The following is a 22995-nucleotide window of genomic DNA, read 5'->3' on the forward strand; positions in this document are numbered from 1 at the left end:
CCTATGAGGTGTTTGCAGTCTTTCAGGGAGATCATACACACCGAGGCATATCTGTGACACAACAGATCAGCCTGGATAAAATCGGACATACTATGAACCCACTACCTTTGGGGTTCGCAGTGATTTTGGCTCCTTTCACAATGCCTAGAATCAAAGACTGCCAAAATCCTTTTTCACAAAGTCAGTGAAAATGACCTCATTTTACAGATTAGGAAATTGAAGCAAAAAAGAAGGGTTAAATGAAATCATCCAAGATACAAAATAAATAAATAAATGTATGTCAGAGCCCAGAATGGAATTCTCATTCCCTACATTCTACTTTTCTCAGGATTTCTTCAACTGAATACTGAGCCTGGTCTAAATTAAACAAGGATTCTTTCCCTTTGTAATCTAACGCCAAATCCACTGAGAAAATCTGATTTAGGAGAAAGCCTGTAGGAGTGGGTGTTATCTTGTATTCCCAATCTCTTCCCAAATCGGCGTCTGCTGGGGAGCACACTCACAGATCAAGTAGACAAACCAGCGCACAACTGACTGGCTGTGTTCAAAGCCATAATTACTATTTATTCTCTCAGGATAATGAATAATACTTAATTTCTGAACAGCTAATTCCATCTCTTCCAGAATTTTTATTTTTAAAAAGTGACCTTGTGTCATTCTATATGGTTAGTTGGAGTAGGAAGGTGATGAATTACCTCTTCCTGTCATCCTGAATTACTAGTTTGCGGGTCTGTGATTATAACAAAGTATGAAAATGGTGTATACATTGATTCTTGACAGAGGTAAAGGGAAGAATTACATTAATGGTAAAACGAAAAGTGAATGAAGCCCAGATATCAGAGTATTGCATTGCTGAGCTGATTCTGACCCCGGATTCTCAGAACCCAGGCTTGGTAGAGTCATTGAGGGGAGAATTATGTCCTATAACTTTGGTTGCCATAAGGAAATTAAATTCCTTCCCTGGAAATAGAGCCATAGCCCTCCCAGGCCTTTTTATGTCTCTCTGACATCCTCGTACTGCCTCACAGAGCCAGCAGCAGGCAGAGTGGCTGTGGAGCGGGACGGCCTTTCTAGCCTGGCCTCTTGAGTGCTGTGACCTGAGGTCCTCTCCTGGATCCTTACCCTTCTCTTGTGTTCCTAGAGAAATAACAAATCAATTTAGATGGAGAGAGAACTGTCCAGCCCAAGTGTGAAGCAATTGTGAGTTCCCCACTGTCCTTCTCTCTCAATACAACGGGCACCTAGGCAAAGGAGCCACTTAGGGGAACCTTTTCTCAGCTGTGGCCCCCTTCCCAGATAGCCAGGCAGCCTGCTGTGCAGCACCGTGGCCGTGCCCACACGGAGCGTGCCCTGACAGTCTGAGCACTGCTGCTGGCCCTGCCCGGGCCCCTCTCAGCCTGCCCAGCACCTGTCATGCCTCCTGGCCCAAGGTGTGCTCCAGGTACAGTTGGAGTATTATGGCAGGGGAGGATATATTCATTTGTAAAAATCTCCAGGAATGCCTTCCTCCCAAGCCACCACCTTGTCAGCCAGGGTGACAGGAAAAGGACTGTTCCTTGGGTAGCAGGGGTCCTCAAACTTTTTAAACAGGGGGCCAGTTCACTGTCCCTCAGACGGTTGGAGGGCCGGACTGTGGTTTAAAAATAACTATGAACAAATTCCTGTGCACACTGCACATACCTTATTTTGAAGTAAAAAAAAAAAAAAAATAGGCAAAAACGCCCGCATGTGGCCTGCGGGCCATAGTTTGAGGATGCCTGGGTTAAGGGATCCAAGGGTGTTAAGCTGCTTTTCTGGTAGAAGTGATCAAAGTATCTGAGCTGCATGTGTTTTTCCATCTCCTTGTGTCCATCTTCAAGATGATGTAAGCTGAAAAGAGCCAGAGTTGCTTGTTTGAGGTAGAAAGTGATGTCCTTGCCTGGAAAGTTGAGAGTAGGAAAGAAATAAGTTCCAATACCCATGCCTAGGAGGTGGCCTCTCATCTTGTCACCTGTTGTACATGGAGTGTCCTCACTGGCACCGTGTCCTCTGTGGTAAGGAGATGAGACACAACATAAGGTTTTTTATCGTGAAGGTAGATAGGGATTGTGCCTTCTCCCTTAAGTCAGCAGCAGCTGAAAACCTACCTCCTCACATTGATTCAGAAGCCATTTGGCTTGATGCAACTTAGTGCAATAGTGACAACATTTTTCTGGGAAGGAGAAGGGCTCATTTTGATTCATTAATCTGATTGTATGTATAGAAGCACCTGGGCTTGTCTCCCTTGAGGAAGGAGTGATTCACAGTTCTGTTAGGCTAGAGGCACCTGGCAGGCATTTTGTTAGCGTGAACCCCAAAGAAAGCTGTCATCAGAGTATGTCTGAGACACCCTCTTCCCCCCTTGGTGCCAACTGACCCAGGTCCCTGTATCATCTCTATCAGAAGTTAGAGAATTTTATGCTTTTTCATGACTCTTTTATATGGATATGTTTGTGTGGGAACACAGGGACAGGGCTGAAGGGGAGTAATATATTTTTTTATTCCTATTTGGAAATTTCTGGGTTTACAGTAATGATTTTTAAAAATATGAATAGCAGAGTCCTAACACTATTGCAAGGAACTCTAGGGTTAAACATCCCCTGAGAGGATTGCTGTTAAAATCAATATGCAAATGTACTTGTATTTAGATAGGTATGGCCCCCTTTGAAGGAAAGCAGATATATGAAAATGGGATTTTAAAAAAACTAGATACATTGGGAGAAATTATTCCCATTACAAAAGGATTATTTGCTTTACCAAAGGATTCACTGCAGGGTTCCATATAAAATAGCTCCCTTAAGGCATTTAAAACAGGATCTGATTTACACAGTTTTTCAAGAATGCTTTTGTGTAAAGAAAGGCATACCTGTTATGGATATAGAAATAGTTCTGCAGAATTTTTTTTCACCCTATCTTACTATCTTTATAGAGAAATTTCTTTCTACATAGAAAATGTGATTACATAGATCTTTTAAACAGCTACTTCTGAATCTTAATAAGATTCCAGTCTTTTTAATGCTGAATTTTCAGTCTCAAGGTTGAGGTATGGGTGTATGTTTTAATATCTGAGATCCTCAGGAGCTTTCTGGGGAGGGTGGTCTAGTTCTTATCTCTAGCATCATAAGTAGTGAACCAATCAAAGCAAATTGCTTTCTTAAGAAAAGGAAGATGGGCCCATAAAAGTTAAAAATGGGTTTAAATGTACATAGGCTTCTTAGTATAACTTTTTAAAAAGTTAAGAATGTTTTAAAAAACACTCTAAAATCACATTCTTTTATAAAACAGTTTTCCTATTTGCCAGATTAAGATTATTGATACATAAACAAGAAACTGAGCTCAGAAAAGGTAGATTTTTGTAAGGTCACCTAGTGCTCTTGGCTGAGCAGAGGATTTTTAGTCTATCTGCTCACCTTTTGAAGGTCTCACCTCCAAATCCTGTTTCTAGGATGTGATCTGTTCACACAGAGCATAGGGCTAGCCTCCCCCTGCTCTACTTCAGAGTCAGGGCTGGGAGAAACACCTGCTGCAGAAACCAGCTGTTTGCACTGGGAGTTTCTCTTCCACTTTTACCCCATGGAATAGATAGACATGTGGCTTTTAAATGTATCCTGGCTCCAGGGAACACCTGATAAGGCCCTATGCTGTGGGTACCTGTGGGTCAGTTTAAATTGTTTTGTTTAAGGAGCAAGAGATCTTCAGCTAGGGGTGGGGAACCTGCGGCCTCAAGGCCACATGTGGTCCTCTAGATTCCCAAGTGCGGCCCCTCAACTGAATCCAGATTTCACAGATTTGTTCTGCAGAATTTGGATTCAGTCAAAAGACCGCACTCAAGGATCCAGAAGGCCACATGGCAGCTCCACATTTCCTAGCTTGTGGCCTTGGGCATGTTACTTAACATTTTTGTGCCTTAGTTTTCTCATCTGTAAGATAGTGATCTTTTAGGGCTGTTGCAAGGATTAGATGAAGTCTGGATGCAGTGGTTTATATGCCTGTAAATCCCTGCACTTTGGGAGGCACAGGTGGGAGATTGCTTGAGGCCAGGAAGTCGAGACCAGCCTGAGTGAGAGTGAGATCACCGCCCCCCTACAAAAAACAGAAAAATGAGCTGGTTGTGGTGCTGTGCACCTGTAGTCCCAGCTACTCTGGAAGCTGAGGCAGGAGGATCACTTGAGCCCAGGAGCTTGAGGTTGCAGTGAGCTATGATGACACCACTGCACTCTAGCCCAGGTGACAGAGTGAGACCCTGTCTCCAAAAAAAACAAAAACAGATAAGATGAAAAGCACTTAAACAGTACCAGCACATAGTAACATCTCAATGTTAGCTCTTCTTTGATCAGACTAGTGATACCTCTTATATATTATACTCTATACATTAAAAAGTTTTAATTATGAGGTTGCATTTTTAGGATTTCATGAGGACTTTTTATTTTGGGTAGAGAGGGATGGGAGTGACCCACCTTTCTTCTCCTATTTCAGGCATTTCCTAAAATAGGATTCTAGAAAAGAATGACTTTCCTCTCTGTAGCATATTCTTAAACACACTCACACACGTGTACATACCACCTTGCTTTCCTAAAAACCCTGAGGCCCTGCAATCTGGCTAGAAAAGAAAGAAAACCATTTCAAGATATTTAATTGTACAGGGAGCTTACAGGATTGATCGAGAGCTTAGCTTTTTACAATAGTCCAGTGAATAAGAAATGCTCCTGACAAACGATCAATGATAGGATAATCACTCTTTATCCCCCTCCTCATTCTTACCTTCTTTCTTTCAGGAGAACAGGGTTCAGAAGTCAAAAATCTTTATAGACGCCGCTTTTAAATTAAGCAGAAAATAGACATTGACATATTTGTTAATCTCCCCTAAATCATTACCAGGGCTGGCTGCTTTGCTGTACAAGGAGAGAGGGGCCCTCGGTGTGCAACACAAGGGTATAACTAGCCTAAGAGCAGCCTTTTATTTTTAGAAATAAATTTTTTAAAAACCTGTTTTCCTCCCTAAAATGCAGGACACAAATCCTTGGCCTTCTCGTGTGCATTTAAAAACACACATATTCTCTATTTCTGTCTTTTCCTTGCTTTGATGCTTTTCTGAGATGGGTCTTGAACTGTGATCAGAGGCATCAAACAAGGCAGCCTTTGTGGGAATGCCCCGTGGTCTTCCTAGTCTCAGGAGGGCAGGGGCATTACAGGTGTTTATTCTGTTACTCTTTCACAACTCTAGAATAGCTTGATAGAGTGGGCAAGACCTTTGTTAGCCCAGAAGCCAGCCTCTTCTGTCCTTCCAACTTGGTAAAGCCAAAGCTTTGTTTCCAGAATCCTCTCCTCCTCAGCCCATAGACCCTCCCTCCTCTGCAGCCAATGCTGAGCCTTGCTCTTAACTCCTCCCTAACAAAACAAACCAACTCTCCAGCAGGTTTCCCCTCTGTGGCCACTGCCAGGGTACCTGCCTGGCAGCCCTCAGTACCATTAATGTGGAAGAACACAGGCTTTGCAGAGAGGCAGAACAAGTGTAAATCCTGACTTCGCTTCTTGAGAGCAAGATGCCATTGGGGAAGTCTCTTTACATTTCAGAGCCTTGGTTTTCTTGTTTGTAAAATACATACCTTGTCTATAAGGTTGGGTTGTTATGAGGATTAGAAGTAACATCTGTGAAGCGACTTGGAAAGCTCTCGGTAATGTTGAGATACTCAACTTGGCAGCAGTATTAACAGACACAGGCGTGAACTGTGTGTGGTGACTTCTGAACTGTATGATGCTGAAAGATTTGAGTATGGTGCCTGGTGCACAGTAAGTGCTCAGCAAATGGTGTGTTATATGTGGTCCACGTGTATGTATATGTGCATTCAAGTGCAAAGTCGGTGGTTTACTCAGAGGGAGAATGTCGGAAGGGTCTAGAACTCCCTGCTCAGCCCTGGCCGTGGTGCTGCCATGCCTTTGCCCCAGAGGAGCTGTGATTTCACCTGCTGCAGTGTTAGTTCTTGCTCACAGCAACAAGAGAAGCTAAATCTTAGTTCTGCCTAGGAAATCACATCTGACCTACAGAATGGGAACAACTAGAGACATAGTCCCGGTTTTAGTTATAGAATGGGACTGAGATGGAACTTCAGCATTATCAGCCAGGATTCTGTCATCCTCACTGAGCCTTTTCTGAATTTAAAGGGATACTACTACTGAAGCACTTGTCTTCTGCCCCGAGGAAGCAAATAAGAGACAGGTTAACATAGTATTCAAAAAAGCTTTAGGAGCCAAACTGCTACATTTGAGTCCTGGCTCTATCACTTTCTAGCTTTGTGACCTCAGTGTGACCTCAATGCCCTCAGTTTCCTCACCTGTAATATGGGGATAATACGAACATTAATCTCAAGGTTGTTGTGAAAATTAAATGAGTTAACAGATATAAAGCACTTTATAATGAATGGTGCCCAGTGCCCTATAAATATTAGCTTTGATTATTGATTGCGTGCATTGGATACCCAGGAAAAACTTTTTTTTCAGCTTGCCTAATTTTTTTAACTTTTTATTTGATAGACTTTCACAGAATAGTTATAAAAATAATACAAAGAACTTCTGATACTTTTTTCCCAAATCTACCTGTTAATGTCTCATCCCATTGCCGTATCATTTTTGCATGCCCACCTGTGTGTGCGTGCTTCACTCTCTCGTTCCACACACATACCCATTTTCTTTGAACCATTTGAGAGTAATCTATAGATATCATACTTCTTTATACATAAATATTTATTGAGTGTTTCTAAGAACACAGACTTTTTCTTACATAATGACAGTACATTTATCAAAATCAAGAACTATAAACATTGACACAATACCACTGTCTAATCCGTAATTCATATTAAAATTTTACCAGTTGTCCCAATAATGTCCTTTATAGCTTTTTTTCCAGACCATCATTGCAATTTATGGTCAAGTATTTTAGTCTCCTTTAATCTGGAATAATTCTTCAGCCTTTCTTTGTCTTTCGTGATCTGAACATTTTTGAAGGGTGCAGGCCACTTTTGTAGCATATTTCTGCAGCTCAGGTTTGTCTTCTATTTCCCCATGGTTGGATTCTGATGCTGCATTTTTGGCAGGAAGATTGCAAAAGTGGTGTTCAGTGCTTCTGAGGATATCGTATCAGGAGACATACAGTGTCAGTCTGTCCTATTATTGGTGATGTTACTTTTGATTACCTTTTAAGGTTGTGTTCCCTAGGTCAGTGGTTCCCAATCTAAGGACCCTTTTTATGGAAGACAGTTTTTCTATGGGCGGTCGAGGGGAGTGAGTAGCCACCTTAGATGAGGCATTGGATTCTCCTGTGGAGCACACAGCCTGGATCCCTCGCATGCGCAGTTTGCAGTGGGGTTCACACTCCTGTGAGGGTCTGATGCAGCTGCTGATCTGATAGGGATGGCACTTGGCATTGATTCGAGCGATGGGGAGCAGGTGGGGCTCACTCCCCTGCCTGCCACTCACCTCCTGCTGTGTGGCCAGGTTCCTAGTGTCCCGGCCTGGGGGTTGGGGACTGCAGTTGTAGCTTAATCCACTATAAAGTTACCTTTTTCCCCTTTGTAATTAATAAGTGAGTTGTAAGGAGGGAATTTGAGACTATGTGACTATCCTGTTCCTCATCAAACTTTCACCCACTAGTTTTGGCATTCATTGATGATTCTTAGCAGAATCAGTTACTATGATGGTTGTAAAACAGAGATTTTCTAATTCCATCATTCCTTCTAATTGTTATTCTCCTGGAAGGGAGTGTGTTCCCCTTCCTCTTGTTTAATTATTTATATCAGGCTGGGCGTGGTGGCTCACGCCTGTAATCCTAGCACTCTGGGAGGCCGAGGAAGGCGGATTGCTCAAGGTCGGGAGTTCAAAACCAGCCTGAGCGAGACCCCAGCTCTACTAAAAATAGAAAGAAATCAATTGACCAACTAAAAATATATATACAAAAAGTTAGCCGGGCATGGTGGCACATGCCTGTAGTCCCAGCTACTCGGGAGACTGAGGCAGTAGGATCGCTTGAGCCCAGGAGATTGAGGTTGCTATGAGCTAGGCTGATGCCACGGCACTCATTCTAGCCTGGGCAACAAAGTGAGACTCTCTCTCAAAAAAAAGAAAAAAAAATTATATCAAGATGGACTCATAGATTCTTATCTTATTCCCTAAATATTCTATCTGATAACAAAAATAACAAATATCATTATTTATTTTGATGCCACCTGTCTCAAATTTGGCCACCTTCAAACTGCCTCCTGCTTTCTTCTGACATGTCCCAGTCATTTTCTGAGTACTTCTTTGGTTTTTTGTGACAATATGTCCCAAGCTCATCTTACATTTTCCCTGCCCCAGCCATGGAATTGGCTGTTTCTACAGGGAGTCTGGGTTCCTTTCTGTGGAGAAGGAACAACATTTGCTTCCCTGTCGAGGGTGTTCTGACTGAGAAGGGCTCATCTCGAAAGACATCAGCCAGCCCTCCTCCACCAGTTCTCCAGGCAGATCCCCACTAGAATGAATGGGCCTTCGTGTCATCCCGCGGCATGGGGCCCAGGGCACTTGTGCTGTTTACTTGTTTTAAAAAGAAGGCTGCTGAGGCATCAGGGGCTTCCTGTGGCAGATCAGCGATTGCCCTCCATGTGAGAGCCCATGGAAAAGACAGTCTTTGACACCCTTCATTACAATTTTAAAATAGTGCTGGACTTAAAAAAAAAAAAAAGGCATCCAAAGAAACTCATTAAAGAACAAACTAGGTACTACAGTTACATCCCTGTTCTGTTAACATGTGTTTATGTATAATACTTATGGCTCACTCAACAGCCCAAGGCTGTTTATGGCATATGATTCATAGTGGTATAAAAAACAAGGCCTGTTCCCAGACAGGCATGCTTGAAATAGACCTTTCTCTTCTGAATCCCATCACCTGTGCTCATGTATTTATTTGTCAGCTTTGGTGACAAAGCACTTCAGGTTGTCCCCAACACCAGGGGCTGTCACCTATTATTGCTCCTTCAGCTAGACTTACTCCTCCTTGCTAGGCAGACAGCTAAATTTTCAGTATTGATTGCAGATCCCATTCTGAGAGTAATTAGGAAGAACAGCACAACATAGCAGCACCTCTACTGGGACACTATTGATTGGGGGCTGAGGGAGGTCCCTCCTTGTTATAAGGAATCCCAAAGTCTCCTATCTGTTGAGTGTGAGGGTATCTTGTGCTTATAAGTGCACTGATACAAATGAGGTTTGTTGATTGCTTTCTGTTTTTTCTTCTTCCTTTTCTTTTATCCCAAGAATTAGAATGTCTTTGTCACTCTGATCAGGTGTTGGCTCTGGCAGTAGCAGTCCAGGCAGGAAATTAGGGTCTAATCCACTGAGCTGACACAAGACACACAGATCTGGCTCTAATTAGATTAGCTTCTATTAATTTGAAGTTAAGAGTATCCAAACCTGTGATTAGAAGCTATGAAGTACTGCAGCTTGCAGCTTTAGGCGTTACTCAGGTTCTTACCAAGTTTGGCAGGTAATTGGGGAAACAAGAACTGCTGGCTTGTGCTCAGAGCTTAGGGACACTCTCCCACCACAGCCCATGCTTGGAACAGTCCAGCTGCTCTAATGCTGGTCAGCTGGGATGGGCATGGTGTCAGTGTGCTAGCCCTGGCCTCTCCTGTGGAGGGAAGAGCCCGGCTGGCAGTCAGCAAGGTGATGCATACTTCTAGGCGGCTGTTTGCACCTGCTCAGGGAGAGGCCTGGGCACAGGGGATGCCACTGCCACTCTCACACTTGTGACCTCCACAGGGAAGAGAGGACATATGGGCTCCACGGGGTGGGCACTGTTGAGTTTCCTGGGACTGTGGCTGCTTCTGTGCAGGAGTCTTCTGTGGAGACTCCTGGTCACCACGCATTGTAACAGGCAGGTTTATCTAATTGCAGGCACCCCAGAGCTAAGCCTAGCTGAGCGGAAGGATCTGGAGAACAAGTTGAAGGAGCGGGAGGAATTCCTAATTCCCATTTACCATCAGGTAGCTGTGCAGTTTGCTGACTTGCACGACACACCAGGCCGGATGCAGGAGAAGGGTGTTATTAATGTAAGTATGACGGCTGCCACTTCTGACTTGTCAGAGACCCACGGGCGAGCGAGAAGTGTGTGTGTCGTGCACATAGGCTCACAAGTGGGGCTGTCGGGGCCAGATTAAAACAGCTTATGCAGATCAAACCATTTTCAAATTGTTTTGAGACTTTTCCCTTATATCACTTATCCTAAAACAATGTATATTTAGGTTTCCATGGACTCCTCAGGCCCATGGGAAAAGCTGCATTTTACTGGTGGGAAACTGAGTCACAGGTGCCCAGTAGTCCTCAGGCTGTAGATAACTACAGGGTCAAGGTTTCAGCAGCAGCTAATTCATGTTTGATCTGCAAGTTGTTTGAGCCATCTGCTCAAAACCAATTCCTCCCTCTCTGGTTATCCGGGAACTCACAGCCTTTTCCCCAGAAGGTCTCAGCCACATGTGGGCTGAGCACGGGCCAGGCCTGTGGCTATGACAGCCTGCAGTTGGCAGAGCATGTGTGTGGTTCTGCCCTGCGGCACACAGGAGGTGCTGGGAGCTCACAGCCAGCTCTCGTGTGTGGAGGGCTTGCCTGGAGAGTAGGTTTTTACGTCTGTGCGGTTCCCTCCAACTGAATGCCGAGCAGAGATTAGGACTGGGGTGGCTAAGCTTATTCTTCTCTGCATGTAGGACATCCTGGATTGGAAAACGTCCCGTACCTTCTTCTACTGGCGGCTAAGGCGTCTGCTGCTAGAGGACCTGGTCAAGAAGAAAATCCACAATGCCAACCCCGAGCTGACCGATGGCCAGATCCAGGCCATGTTGAGGCGCTGGTTTGTGGAAGTGGAAGGAACAGTGAAGGTAGGCGGGGCACCCACAGAGAGGCCTTCATGGTGTGCTCCTCACCCCCACCCAAGGGTTGTGAGGCTTGTTGTCTAAAAGTCCACAGATTCTGTTACACAACAGGGAGGCCGATGCCAAACACAGCAAAAAGAATAGTCAGTGAGCACAGCGAGGACACCTGCCCCCCCTCCTTTGGGAAGGGGGAGAGAGAGTCTGGGAAGCCTCTGGAGTAAGTGATGTCTCAGCAGAGACTCGAAAACCGAATAGGAATGAACCAGAGGAAGAGGGAGGGAAGTAGAAGGCCAGGGAGTAGGAGGAATGTTCCAGGCAAAAGAAATAGAATGTTCTAAGCCATGACACCAAAAGTAGCATGCATCCGAGGAACACCTGCAGATATTTCAGGAAGGCTCAGAGATTAGGTGCCAGGTAAGAAGACGGGGCAGGGCCCTGACCGTGCAAGGCCATGTAAGCTGTGTCAAGGTCTATGGGAAGCCACTGAGGTATTTTAAGCAGCAGAGTGACATGCTCTGATTTCTCTTTTAGCAAGACCACTCAGGGGGCTACGTGGAGGATGCGACTGCAGGGGATAGGAGCAGAAGCCGGAGAGGACATGATAGTGATGTAGGCAGGAGGTGCTACAGCTACAGCCACAGGTCTCATTTCAAATAGAGCTGGAAGGAAATGTCCACCCTGCATGCCGGGAAAGGGGACTGTGAGCCTAGCATCTTCTCAGGGAGGTGTTAGGGTAGGGCATGTGACTTGGAGCAGTGACCCCGCCAAGATGGTATCCCCGGTGCTCTTGCCTCAGGGTTGGGGCAGGTGTGAGGCCAGGATGACATACCAGGGACACCAGCGTTTGCCCCTGGGATAGTGGACTGCACAAGGCAATCCCTGGGAGGGCGGCAAGAAAAAGTTGGAACTTTTATTTCTATTTATTTTTATTAAGAAAAAGAAATTAACCTTTATTAGAATATGGGTTAAATCATATATATCATTACATATGTTTTATCAGAACATTAGTAATATGTGCTCAAAATATACTTGTCTATCTTTCTGAGCTATGTGATCAAAAATGTCATTAGGTGACTTCTGGGTTAGAGTATTGATGGAGGGGTGGGTGGCTGCTGGTGGCTTGAAGGGTCCTGGCCCATACAGAGGGGCTCCCCAGCCTCTTCCTAGAAAGTGTTGCTGGATCATTCTAGGGGAAGAATGCCAAGATTTGCTGTCAGTTTTACAGCCAGTGGATTGGGATGCTTCTAAGATTCACCTTTGTGTTAAGTCTGCCTGTTTCTTTTTGACTGAAAAGCTGCTTTGGATAAATATTTCAGATGTGCAGTGGGGGAACACAGTCTCCTCCGACATTTGGTTCAGGTTAAGGTCAGTCTGTGGCATCATAATTGAGTGAGACAATTTTGTCAGTGGCTACTGGCAGCTTCTAGTGGAAGTTGGCATTGAAAGTCACGCAAGTGTAAAATAAGAGGTTGTTCTCCAGTTAAGAGTGGCCGGCTAGGTAAATGGAGTATGTGAGTGTGTGGCCAGGAGAGGCCTGCGCCGCCTCCCTACCACATTAGTCACTAATGGACGTGCACAGCCTCAGTAGGCACAAGGATAAGGAGAAGCAATAGCTTCCCTCCAAGCATGAAGTGAGTAGATAGGCCCTTCCAGTTGCTCCTTAGCGTCCTGCTCCCAGGGGGACAGTGTGTCTGAAGAAATAGGTCATTGGCACCTCTTATCAATGGAGGGAACAGTTGACTGTACTCACACAAGCTCCTGGCTGGAACCCAAGTGCAGAAGATGAGCCCAGCCCCATAGTGCAGGAGGAGGCTGCCTGAGCCACTGGGAACCAACCTCTCCAAGAATTGAGGCTGTTTCCCTTGCCTCATCTACAAAAAGCAGCATTGTCATGAGCTCTGCATCTAAGGGGACAGCTGGGGAAAGAAAGGACCGTGATCCTATGATGTCAGGGCATGTGGCTTTGAAACCTCCTTCCATATTCTGCAGGCTCGGCAGGACCCAGTTTAACATGGGGTGGGTGATAAAATCTGTAGCGGCCTTATGGAAGAAGGTGTTGCAATGTTCAAAGGCTGTCTGTGTGCCTCTGAAGGGCTGGTGTAGAATCTGCCTGGTGTTTGGAAATGGCTTAAAACCACCTCTTTCTGGGGGGTTCTTCAAACAGTGATGGATAATTATGTGTTGTGTCTCAAGTGCAAGACTGGTTGAATCTACACCCTGAGGTTGCACCAAGAAGGGACCCTCTAATCCTTATTGTGGTTACTGGGGGGAAGAGACATTTCATGATAAGCATCTATTAGCCATGCTGTGTATTTTTTTCCCAGAGAATTTGTTTTCTTAATCGTGAAAAAAGATTCTGGGGCAGAAGACACCGTCATGTTATATAACTGAGCAATGTAATTCTTTTGTTTCCCTTAGAGGTATCTGTTACTATGGGTTATGGGATTCTGTTTGAATCCACTGGGACAGTCATACTGTAGAAAATAGTAGAGTTTATGGTTCATAGTTTCACGCAGGCAGAAGCAAAGCATCACTACAGCTCCCTGAAAAAAATTAAGAACTGTGGTTTAAATTGGGTCATAAGAACATGGCACACGTTTGTGTCATAGGCATGTTTTCTGTCTTGATTCCAGTTTGAAGTATGTAGCTTTTCAAACAGGCTGATTTCCCTCCTGTCCGTCCCCCCCCCCATCCCCAGCAGTAGAAATTGAGATTAGGATTCTGCATGGAGCAATGAGAATGTAGGTTTTGAAATCTCACAAACTTTGGAGAATCCCAGCTTCGACATTTCCTGGCTTGGCCATATTATTTAAGCCTCCATTTCTTCAGGTTTCAAGAGGGGATTGTGCTATGTCACAGGGTTCAGTGAGTTTTGAAAAACAAGATGATGCTAATTTCCCCCTCCTCCCTCAGCACAGCATGTTAAAAGGTAAAAAATAACCTAGACTAAGAGTTAAAGATGTATAACTCAGTGATCTTGTCACGAGGCAGGGTTGGCACTGGAGCGCAGTAGAGGCTCAGTAAACGTTCTTTGAGCTGTCTTGCTCTGACGCCCCCACAGCCTGGTGCCATATGCATCCTCATAGTCCAGCTAGCTACCCACAGCTCTTCTGGATTTCCCAATGAAATGATTGCTTAATGGAGGCCCTTGTGGGGATGATGGAGGAAAAAACACTGTTGATAGGGTTACTTGATTGCCACTGTCTTTGAAGTCTGGCCTCAAGCTACCTACAGGTAGGTCTGGTGCCAACTTCTCACCTAGGACTAGAGAGGAGGAGCTAAGGCAGAACCTGGAAGGCAATTGCTTGGCCCTTTCATGGGCCTGGAGGCGAGATGGGGTGGCTCTCAGGAGATTGGAGTCCAGTGGGCCATCCCTAGCCCACATGGCCTTCTATTGTACTCTGAAGCCGGAGAGAAATCACATTGCTTCCTGGGCTTCTGTCAGTTATCTTGGAAATGTATTCCAAATTCTGCATATATTCTGGATATGTGTACCCTCCCACCCCCCAGGCTACAGGGCTCCTAGAAGTTTTAGGAGGTCAGAACTGGCAGCAACCTCCCCAGCTGGAGGTGTCTCCAAGCAGCCTCCAAGGTGAGTTATTTTAGGGCATGTTAATCAGGGCTCACATTCATCGGCTTATGCCCTCCAGTCACTCCCTGGCCCTGCTAAACCATTGTCTAAGGAAGGCTTAACAGCTATCCAATATGTTAGAAATGAAACTTTCAAACAGGTCATTTAGATTTTGTAAGATAGACTAATTACTACATACAATTAGTAAGGCTGAGTAGTGCCTGAGATACTTATCTGCTGATGCGGAGAAGGTGTCTGTCGAATATTTATTATAGGGCAGACCATTGTTGTGATGTTTAATTATTGATATTTTATTGGTATTAAAATATTCTGATATGGATGAGTGTCAAGCAGATGGCATATGGTCCCAGGCCTGTCATGAGGTTAGCAGCCCATCGTGTCACGCTTGTTTAAAATCCAAACTGGAATACTGGGAATGGGAATAATCAGCCACATTTTCATCACCCCCCCCCAACCCCCTTTGTTTTCTCTTTAAAAGAGACAGGGTCTCACCGTGTTGTCCAGGCTGGTCTTACACTCCTGGCCTCAAGTGATCCTCATGCCTCAGCCTCCACCTCCCATGTAGTTGGGATTACAGGTGTGAGCTACCTCACCCAACAACATGTTCATAATTTGAAGGAAATAACGGCTTTTCCCTGGGGGAGAGGGTTGGCGTGTCTTTCTGGATGGCTGGAATGATAAGTCTTACATCTCTAAGAGAGCAAACAGGAAACTATGGACTCTATAACCCAGTGGAGCAAATTATATTAAACCCTCCCGGGACCGAGCGCCGTGGCTCACGCCTGTAATCCCAGCACTCTGGGAGGCTGAGGCGGGTGGATTGCTCGAGGTCAGGAGTTCGAAACCAGCCTGAGCAAGACCCCATCTCTACTATAAATAGAAAGAAATTAATTGGCCAATATATATATAGAAAAAATTAGCCGGGCATGGTGGCGCATACCTGTAGTCCCAGCTACTCGGGAGGCTGAGGCAGCAGGATTGCTTGAGCCCAGGAGATTGAGGTTGCTGTGAGCTAGGCTGATGCCACGGCACTCACTCTAGCCTGGGCAACAAAGCGAGACTGTCTCAAAAAAAAAACCTCCCGGGTCTGCTGAGAAAAACCAGTGGCACCATGGGTACGTAAGCTTGTTGCTTAGGACTTGTGACCCCTTCACCCTCCCGTACCCTGGACTGCAGTCTGCACCTTACTGGGCTTTGGCACGGTGGTCGTCATCCAGCTGTTGTACTTTGAGTAGACTGACCATGTATACAGAGAGCCCAAGCACCTATAGAACTTGGAATGTACTGCTCTAATCCTGTCTGGGAACTTTTCAAAATGTTTAATTTAAACACCTAGGATACTGTGTGGCTGCAGGAGGCGAAAGCAGAAGAGTTTTCTCTGGAGGGTAGCTGGCTTTCCAGCGTAGCGTCTGAGCAGCATTAGAGGCAGGCGTCTCGTTAGCTAATACATTACACCAATCAAGGAGAGTTATCTTAAGCCACAATTAATCTGCTCCCTGGCATATGTTGATAGGAAAGCATCATGCTGTTTCTTAATTAAAAGCAAACGGATTAAAAATGATTAATAAGAGTATTAAATATTCTCCTAAACTAAAGGCTTTGGGATTCTTGAGTAAATCAAAAAATCTTGGGTTTCAGAATGAAAAAAAAAACCTAAGAAGCATTCATTGTTTTATTTTTTTCCTTCCTCCCCCCAAATCTTCCTAAGTAGGGGAATGTGTACAAGTCCTCAAACCATGGAGTAGAAATATAAATTCCTAGTGATGGAAGTGGCAATGTAGGTGTCAGCCAGGAGTCCAGTGGCACCCACCCATGTGTGGGATGTGCAGCATGCTGGGACACGAGAGTGAGTTGAGACAAACGTGGGCAAAACAGCGCTGTGCTTTTCCATAGGGACTGACAAGCGGCACCACCTTTCTTTAGGAGCAAAACACTTTCCTGCCGTTTAGCCCTAAGGGGTGTGGGTAGTCCTGACCCCGGCGCAGAGAGGTGGAAAAAGGCTCGCTCAGGTGTGCACTGTCCTGGACACACCACCTCACTGAAGAAGAGCTGAGCTTTTCATCAGTGATTACAAACACAGCTGGGCATAGGGGATCTTAATGGGGTATGAATTTAAAAGAAAACAGAACTGGGCAAATTTGGAGCCAGAAAAAGAAACGGACAGAGTTAGAAAAGGCACATTGTTGATCCTTAATCCTGGGAATCCTTAATCCTTCGAATGTAAAGGACTCCTAAAGAATGTTTAGAAATATGGAAGTGAGTGGCATAGCGTAAAATAACTAACAGTCACAGCTAACTGGCCAGCTAAGTTAGGGATGGGAAGTGAGAGTCTGAAAAGAAAACAGTATTTTTAAAGGTGTGAAATAGAAAGTTAGAAAACAGGCCAGTGCTCAGTTTCTTATTGCTTGGTGTCTCTCAGCATTATGAAAACATTTCCTCTGTGCCTTTGCAGGGCCTGTCGTTAACAGCTGCGGCTTTTGCTGCTATACGGGTTTCCTGTAGCCGCATCTCAAAGCCTCAGAGAGTCCCTAACGCACCCACCTATTAAATTACAGCACCAAACTCATTGTCATTCTGACTTTGACTTCGTTAGTGATAACAGAAAAGGATAGCACACCTTTAAATGAGGAGCTTTGTGTTTAATTACCCAAACAAAATGACATAAATATGAATGAGCCCTAATGGTGGTACTTGGTTTTCCGGAAACCATTAACAAAACGATTCCTAAATGATTTGTAAAGAAAATGAGAGGAGAAGAGAGCAAGGAGAAGGCTATTAGGCTTCTAACACACTCCTGAATTATTATGTAGTCAACTACCTAGGAAATACTCAGCCAAATGATCTTGAAAAAAAAAGGGGAGAGGTGATTTGTTGAGACTTTCAGGGTTACAGACGTCATGATCCTTTTGAATACCCTCATGGATAATAAAATGGGGGTTACGTTTCTGACCTGGTGGCTCTACCCTAGTGACAACACTTGGTCCCATCAGTCCCCCTCCATGCCTCAGTGAAAGATGGGGGGGGGGGGGGTGGACTTCCACAACCAGAGGAATGAGGCACAGCCCCAGACCTTATCACTAGGCCTTGCTGGGACTAGAAACTGACACGTTAAGAATTGGCTCGGTTCCTGCGAAAGAAAAATACCAAGTAAACGTTTTGCTCTCAATCTCGCTACTGAGTAACTTGGGCTTTTAACTGGTTCTCTCAAATCTGTCAGGTTATTGAATTCTCTTAGCTTTTGTGGAGTAGATAGATACCTGCAGTCCGTGTTTGAGCACTGACGCCCTCAGGGGAGCCCAGGTGGAGGCTTTGGATATGCACAGGTGTCCCTGGAAGGACAGGAAAAGGAGGGACGCCCCTGTCTTGAGGCCTGTTTCCTATGACAGCTACTACGATGCCAGCAGTAAAGGAGAATCACAACCATTTTTACATTGAGCAAACTTTTGGAGAAAGCTTTTCAGATATTGAACAGTCAGAGTGTCCAGGCCTGACCCCTGGTGTTTGACCAAGAATCCTCTGTTTGTAGGCCTATGTTTGGGACAATAATAAGGATCTTGTGGAATGGCTGGAGAAACAGCTGACAGAGGAGGATGGTGTTCGCTCAGTGATAGAGGAAAACATCAAGTGTATCAGCAGAGACTACGTCCTCAAACAGATCCGCAGGTGAGCCCAGCAGTGGGGGCCTCCTCTAGAGAAGTGGGGCTAATTTCGTTGGAATAAAAGTTTCAGGACAAATCATGAGCTGATGATGGCTTGCAGTCTCTTGCTGTTTGAGACTGCTGTAGTTGACCCACAGATACAAATATAGCACTGAAGCACAATTCTTTCTCAGCTACTGCTCCCCAGGGGCACTTAGTAATCTCGGCTAGATGAAGGCTTAGTTCATTGTGCCCACCTATTAGCTCCGAGTGCTGATACTCCAACCGGATGAGCGGTTCTGGGAGGAGAGCTTGCTGTGGGACCGTCTCCTCCCCGCCCCCGCCGAGGGCAGCTGTATTCTTCTAGAGGCTTCAGTCTTCTCCCTAGGATGGGTGTGGAGACTGCGGGAGCATTTTTATGAATCTTTATCTGGAAACATTTTACTGACAGGAAAGTTATAAAACTAAAAGCTGTACAAAGAACACCTTTACATACGTGTTCCAGGTTCCCCTCTCATTTGTGAGTGTGCCTGTTCTCTCCCCCACGTGTGCATATGCAGTTTTTCCTCTTTCTAGATTACATATATCATGGCCCTTTGCCCTCAAATACTTCCACGTGCATTTGCTAAGAGCAGGCTATTCTCTTAGAGAACCATGATAAATTGATCCACTTTAGTAAATTTAACATTGCTTAAAAACTTATCTGAAATCTGCCATTCATAGAACATGCTCTTTTTGAGTTTGCCTGATGTTTCTCTCAGGATTAGATTCAGGCTCCGCGTTCTGGCCGGCATGCCACATTCCTGACGGTGTGGACATCACAGGGCACGTTTGGTGGCACATGATGCTCACTGCCCTCCCAGTGTTAATTTCCATCACCTGGTCAAGATGTCACCCAACTTTACTATATAATTACTGATCCCCCCACCCCTTGCACCCAATAAGTAGCCTGTGGGGAGACATTTGAAGTCCATGCAATATCTTGCTCCTCATCAAAATCTCCCCCAAGATTTAGCACCCATGGGTGATTCCCACCTGATGCAGTCTTTACAATCAGGTTGCAAAATGGCAACCTTCCAACTCCAGCACACCCTCCACCATTCTACTGTGAGCAAAGTCCTCACTCCTCCCAAATCACTTACATATCCATTATTGGTATAGACTAATGAATTTCTATCTTTCATTAATTTATATTTTATTACTGTGCATATTTCATACGCAAATTATCCCAGATTTAGCCGATGGGAGCCCCTTTCATGCAGGCTCTGCTGTCTTTGTGACATGCCTCCATTGTTTTTGTTCTCAGAGCTTTTAAAAATTCCTTCCTTTCACGCCGGGCGCGGTGGCTCACGCCTGTAATCCTAGCACTCTGGGAGGCTGAGGCGGGCGGATTGCTCAAGGTCAGGAGTTCGAAACCAGCCTGAGCAAGAGCGAGACCCCGTCTCTACTATAAATAGAAAGAAATTAATTGGCCAACTAATATATATATGGAAAAAATTAGCCGGGCATGGTGGCGCATGCCTGTAGTCCCAGCTACTCGGGAGGCTGAGGCAGCAGGATCGCTTGAGCCCAGGAGTTTGAGGTTGCTGTGAGCTAGGCTGACGCCACGGCACTCACTCTAGCCTGGCAACAAAGTGAGACTCTGTCTCAAAAAAAAAAAAAAAATTCCTTCCTTTCCAACTGAGCAAAATATTTCAGGTTCATCTTGCACTACACCTTGGCTACTGGGGCCACTTTTAATGTGGGAAAACAAGTCAGGGGCGGCAGTGGCCAAAGTGTCTGCAGTGGACTGTTCAGCATGTTTACTGGGCAATTCTTCAGCCCTGATCTCGATACTTTTGCCTCTCTCTTTTCTTCACCATCCCCAATCTTCCTCCCCAGCTTGGTCCAGGCCAATCCAGAGGTTGCCATGGATTCCATCGTCCACATGACCCAGCACATCTCACCCACTCAGCGGGCAGAAGTCATACGGATCCTCTCCACAATGGATTCCCCGTCCACGTAGGAAGAGCTTCCTGCCCATCCCTGCCCTGGCTCTGGACAAAAGGGCTAGACCTGCCTTTTACGACTGAAACCACTGTAATAAGAAGGCACAGGAGACCCAGCACTGGAGTCAAAGTGGCAAATTGCTTCCCCTCAAGTGTGTCAGGTCATGCATGACATCCTGGGATACAGGATCACAAAGGCCCCTCCAGCTCACCGGTCACACCTGTCCCATTCAGTATTTATTACCCTGGCTGTGGCTACAGTCCTCTCTCCCTGCACAAGACTGAGAAGGCAATGAAAGGTACAAGCATGTACCATGAGGTCTTACTACCCAAAAGCAGGGCTGCCCCTCCTGTCCCGACAGCCCCTCGGCCCAGTACGGGGCAGCGAGGAGCCGCAAGCAGTGAGCAGCCCCTCTCGCCCCATGAGCCGCGGCCACAGGCAGCAGAGGAGGGCAGGGGCTGAGGGCTTCAGCCCAGCACTGGGTCTGGGGAGAAGAGGAAACCTTAAGCCCATTGTTTAGTACTCTGACACACACTAGGCACTGGGAGGAAATGAGTCCCAGTTTAACCACACCAAGGTACCTATTTATGAAGAAAAATTAGAGCATGAAATCTGCAAGCTTCATGGGAACACAAAGACGAGGGCAAAACCATGATCCAAGAAACAGAGAAAGAAAATAGACCAAGTTATTATTCTTGATTTGGAGGGCCTCAACCTTGGGTTAAATTCTCTTAGAACAAATGGAAAGATGGCTGGCCTACCTGTAGTCCCCTCGTCACTGCTTGCCTGGCGGTTGCATCTGCCGGGAGCTGTGGGAGAGGCCCCAGCCCTCTGCTGGGCCCCCCAGGCCATGCCGTAGCCCGACGTGGCAGAGGCAGCGCCACTGCCCTCTCCTCACTGGTGGATACTGGTCACTCTTGGCACGTGGAGAGTGGGCCGGAGAGTCTCTCTGTGTTAGGACTTGGAATGTTGTTACTATGAAGCCTGGAGCTTTGATGGTGTCCAGAAGTACATAGTGCCTACAGAGTCACTCAGCCCTGTGTCCAGGGCGACCCTCCTTGCAGCTGACATTCCTACTCTCTTTGGGTCTGGTCTCTTCCCCAGAATGTACACAGGCAACAGATGCAGGTCTCCCCACAGCTGCCGAAAGGACCCTGGTGACAGCTGTGCCCTCAGCACCAGGAACTGGTCTTCCCAGCGTGGGGAGGCTTCCAGGAAACACAGGATCCATGTGACCTTAAGATTTTTTCCAACTCAGTCATGGTGCTGCTGTCTTCCAGGCTCGCTGGTCCCTCCCGGCCAGCAGCGGGGCCGCCTCAGGGGTGGTGGGGAGAGCTTATTTTCAACAACCAGTTTATTCAAGGAAAGAACATACCAAGTCCCCCACTGGTGTTCCTAAAGCAAGAGTGGCAGGTGATCTGGGCTGGTGGAGCATCCGGTTCCTGCAGGGCAGCTAATTGCATTTGTCGCTGACGACCAAGGAGGAATCACTAAGGCGTTGTAGCAGCAGTGGCATGAACACTGTGCACGTCACGGCTCGAGCCTTAACCCCATAGCTCACACGCAGGAAAGAGCTCCCCCTTCTGCAGATGGGTTGGCTGGATGCGTAGCTGACTGCCCCCAGGAGCCAGAGCCTCTGCCAGTCCGCCCTGGCAGGAGGGACAGGTGTTTGGCACCTTCAAAGAAGGGCATAAAAGGTGGGGGACAGTTCTTAGTCCAAGAAGACATATCCACTGTTGCTGGTTATTTGCTTTCCTCATAGAAGGAATTGGGTTCATTTTTGACCAGATCATTCCTCTGTACTTCTCTGCAATAAGCCAAATCCCACACACCTACAGGTGGTACAAAGTCCTGCGCTCCCCGAGAGGCCGTCCTGGCATTTCTTCAGAGGCAGGGTGGGTTACACTTGTGCGCCTCCCCCCTCCCCACCAAATTATGACACAAACAAGTACGTTTCCTCTCTACAACCCTGTCATGCCCACTCCCCCGGCCCCAGCCCCGGAGCCCTCACTGTAGGTCTCACCCTGGACAGGGATTTTTCCTATGGAGAAATCAGGAAGAGCCACAGAACCTGAGCAATCTGATGTTCCCACAGCCCACTACACACGCAAGGTCACTGAGGCAGGAGGAGTACAAATGATGTATTGACCGAGACTTGCTTGAGCCGAGACTGCCGTATTATCTGTTCACTTTGTTCACAAAGCAGCCTTCACTTGTCTCGGTGAGAATTCGATGGACACACACCCTGATGAGGAAGGAGATTCAAATGCACTCTTTTCACATTTTGTTGAAATAAACCTCCACATTTGTAGAAGAGTCACAGTTTGTCATTTCAATCCATGCCTGGCTACCTCATCTCTTGTTTTATTTTCAGCAAGGGAGCAGGGGGTGGGGGTGAGCCCCTCCATGGCCCGGCAACACCCAGCACCCCTTGTCCCCTGACCTGGCGTCACGAGGGACCCGGCAGGCAGGAAGAAGCTGGCCTCAGCCAGCCCTGTCTTACTGGCTGAATCGAAATTCTGCAAGGCCATCAACACTCTGGAGCCCCACGGCTGAGAGTCAGTTCTTTAGTTTCTGTTGTGTTTTTCAGGATAGGGAAAAATTCTACCTGCTGAGAGTGAATGGGGGTGCTAGTGGGTCCCCCAACAAGAGAATGGGTTTAGGGCAGGGACAAGAAAGGCCACGGGAAGAAGGAACTGTTTCGTGAGGATACAGCTCTAAAGCCTTTGAAGCCCTGAGCTCACTGTCCTCAGAGTCCCCTTCCCAGCACACAGGAAGTTGAGAGTGTTCTGATACCCTCAGGGCAAACACTTGGGCCACATGGCCGTTAAAGATTTTAGGGAGAGGTTTTAGGTTTTCTTAA

At 46.3% G+C, this 22995-nt stretch overlaps 1 protein-coding gene across 11 annotated transcripts in view; it reads left to right on the forward strand.

Annotated features, from left to right (window-relative positions):
- Positions 1-22448, forward strand: part of ACACA (acetyl-CoA carboxylase alpha) — a 292538-nt gene extending 270090 nt beyond the window's left edge. For all 11 annotated transcript variants that reach the window (XM_075994382.1, XM_075994384.1, XM_075994383.1 and 8 more), the window contains 4 exons: positions 9943-10097; positions 10749-10919; positions 18032-18168; positions 20025-22448. In XM_075994382.1, coding sequence (XP_075850497.1) covers positions 9943-10097; positions 10749-10919; positions 18032-18168; positions 20025-20148 — 587 coding nt within the window. In that variant the 3' untranslated portion in view covers positions 20149-22448. The remainder of the gene's footprint in view (positions 1-9942; positions 10098-10748; positions 10920-18031; positions 18169-20024) is intronic.
- Positions 22449-22995: the final 547 nt, after the last annotated feature.

The sequence above is a fragment of the Microcebus murinus genome, chromosome 18 (assembly GCF_040939455.1).
Source record: "Microcebus murinus isolate Inina chromosome 18, M.murinus_Inina_mat1.0, whole genome shotgun sequence".
Lineage (NCBI taxonomy): Eukaryota > Metazoa > Chordata > Mammalia > Primates > Cheirogaleidae > Microcebus > Microcebus murinus.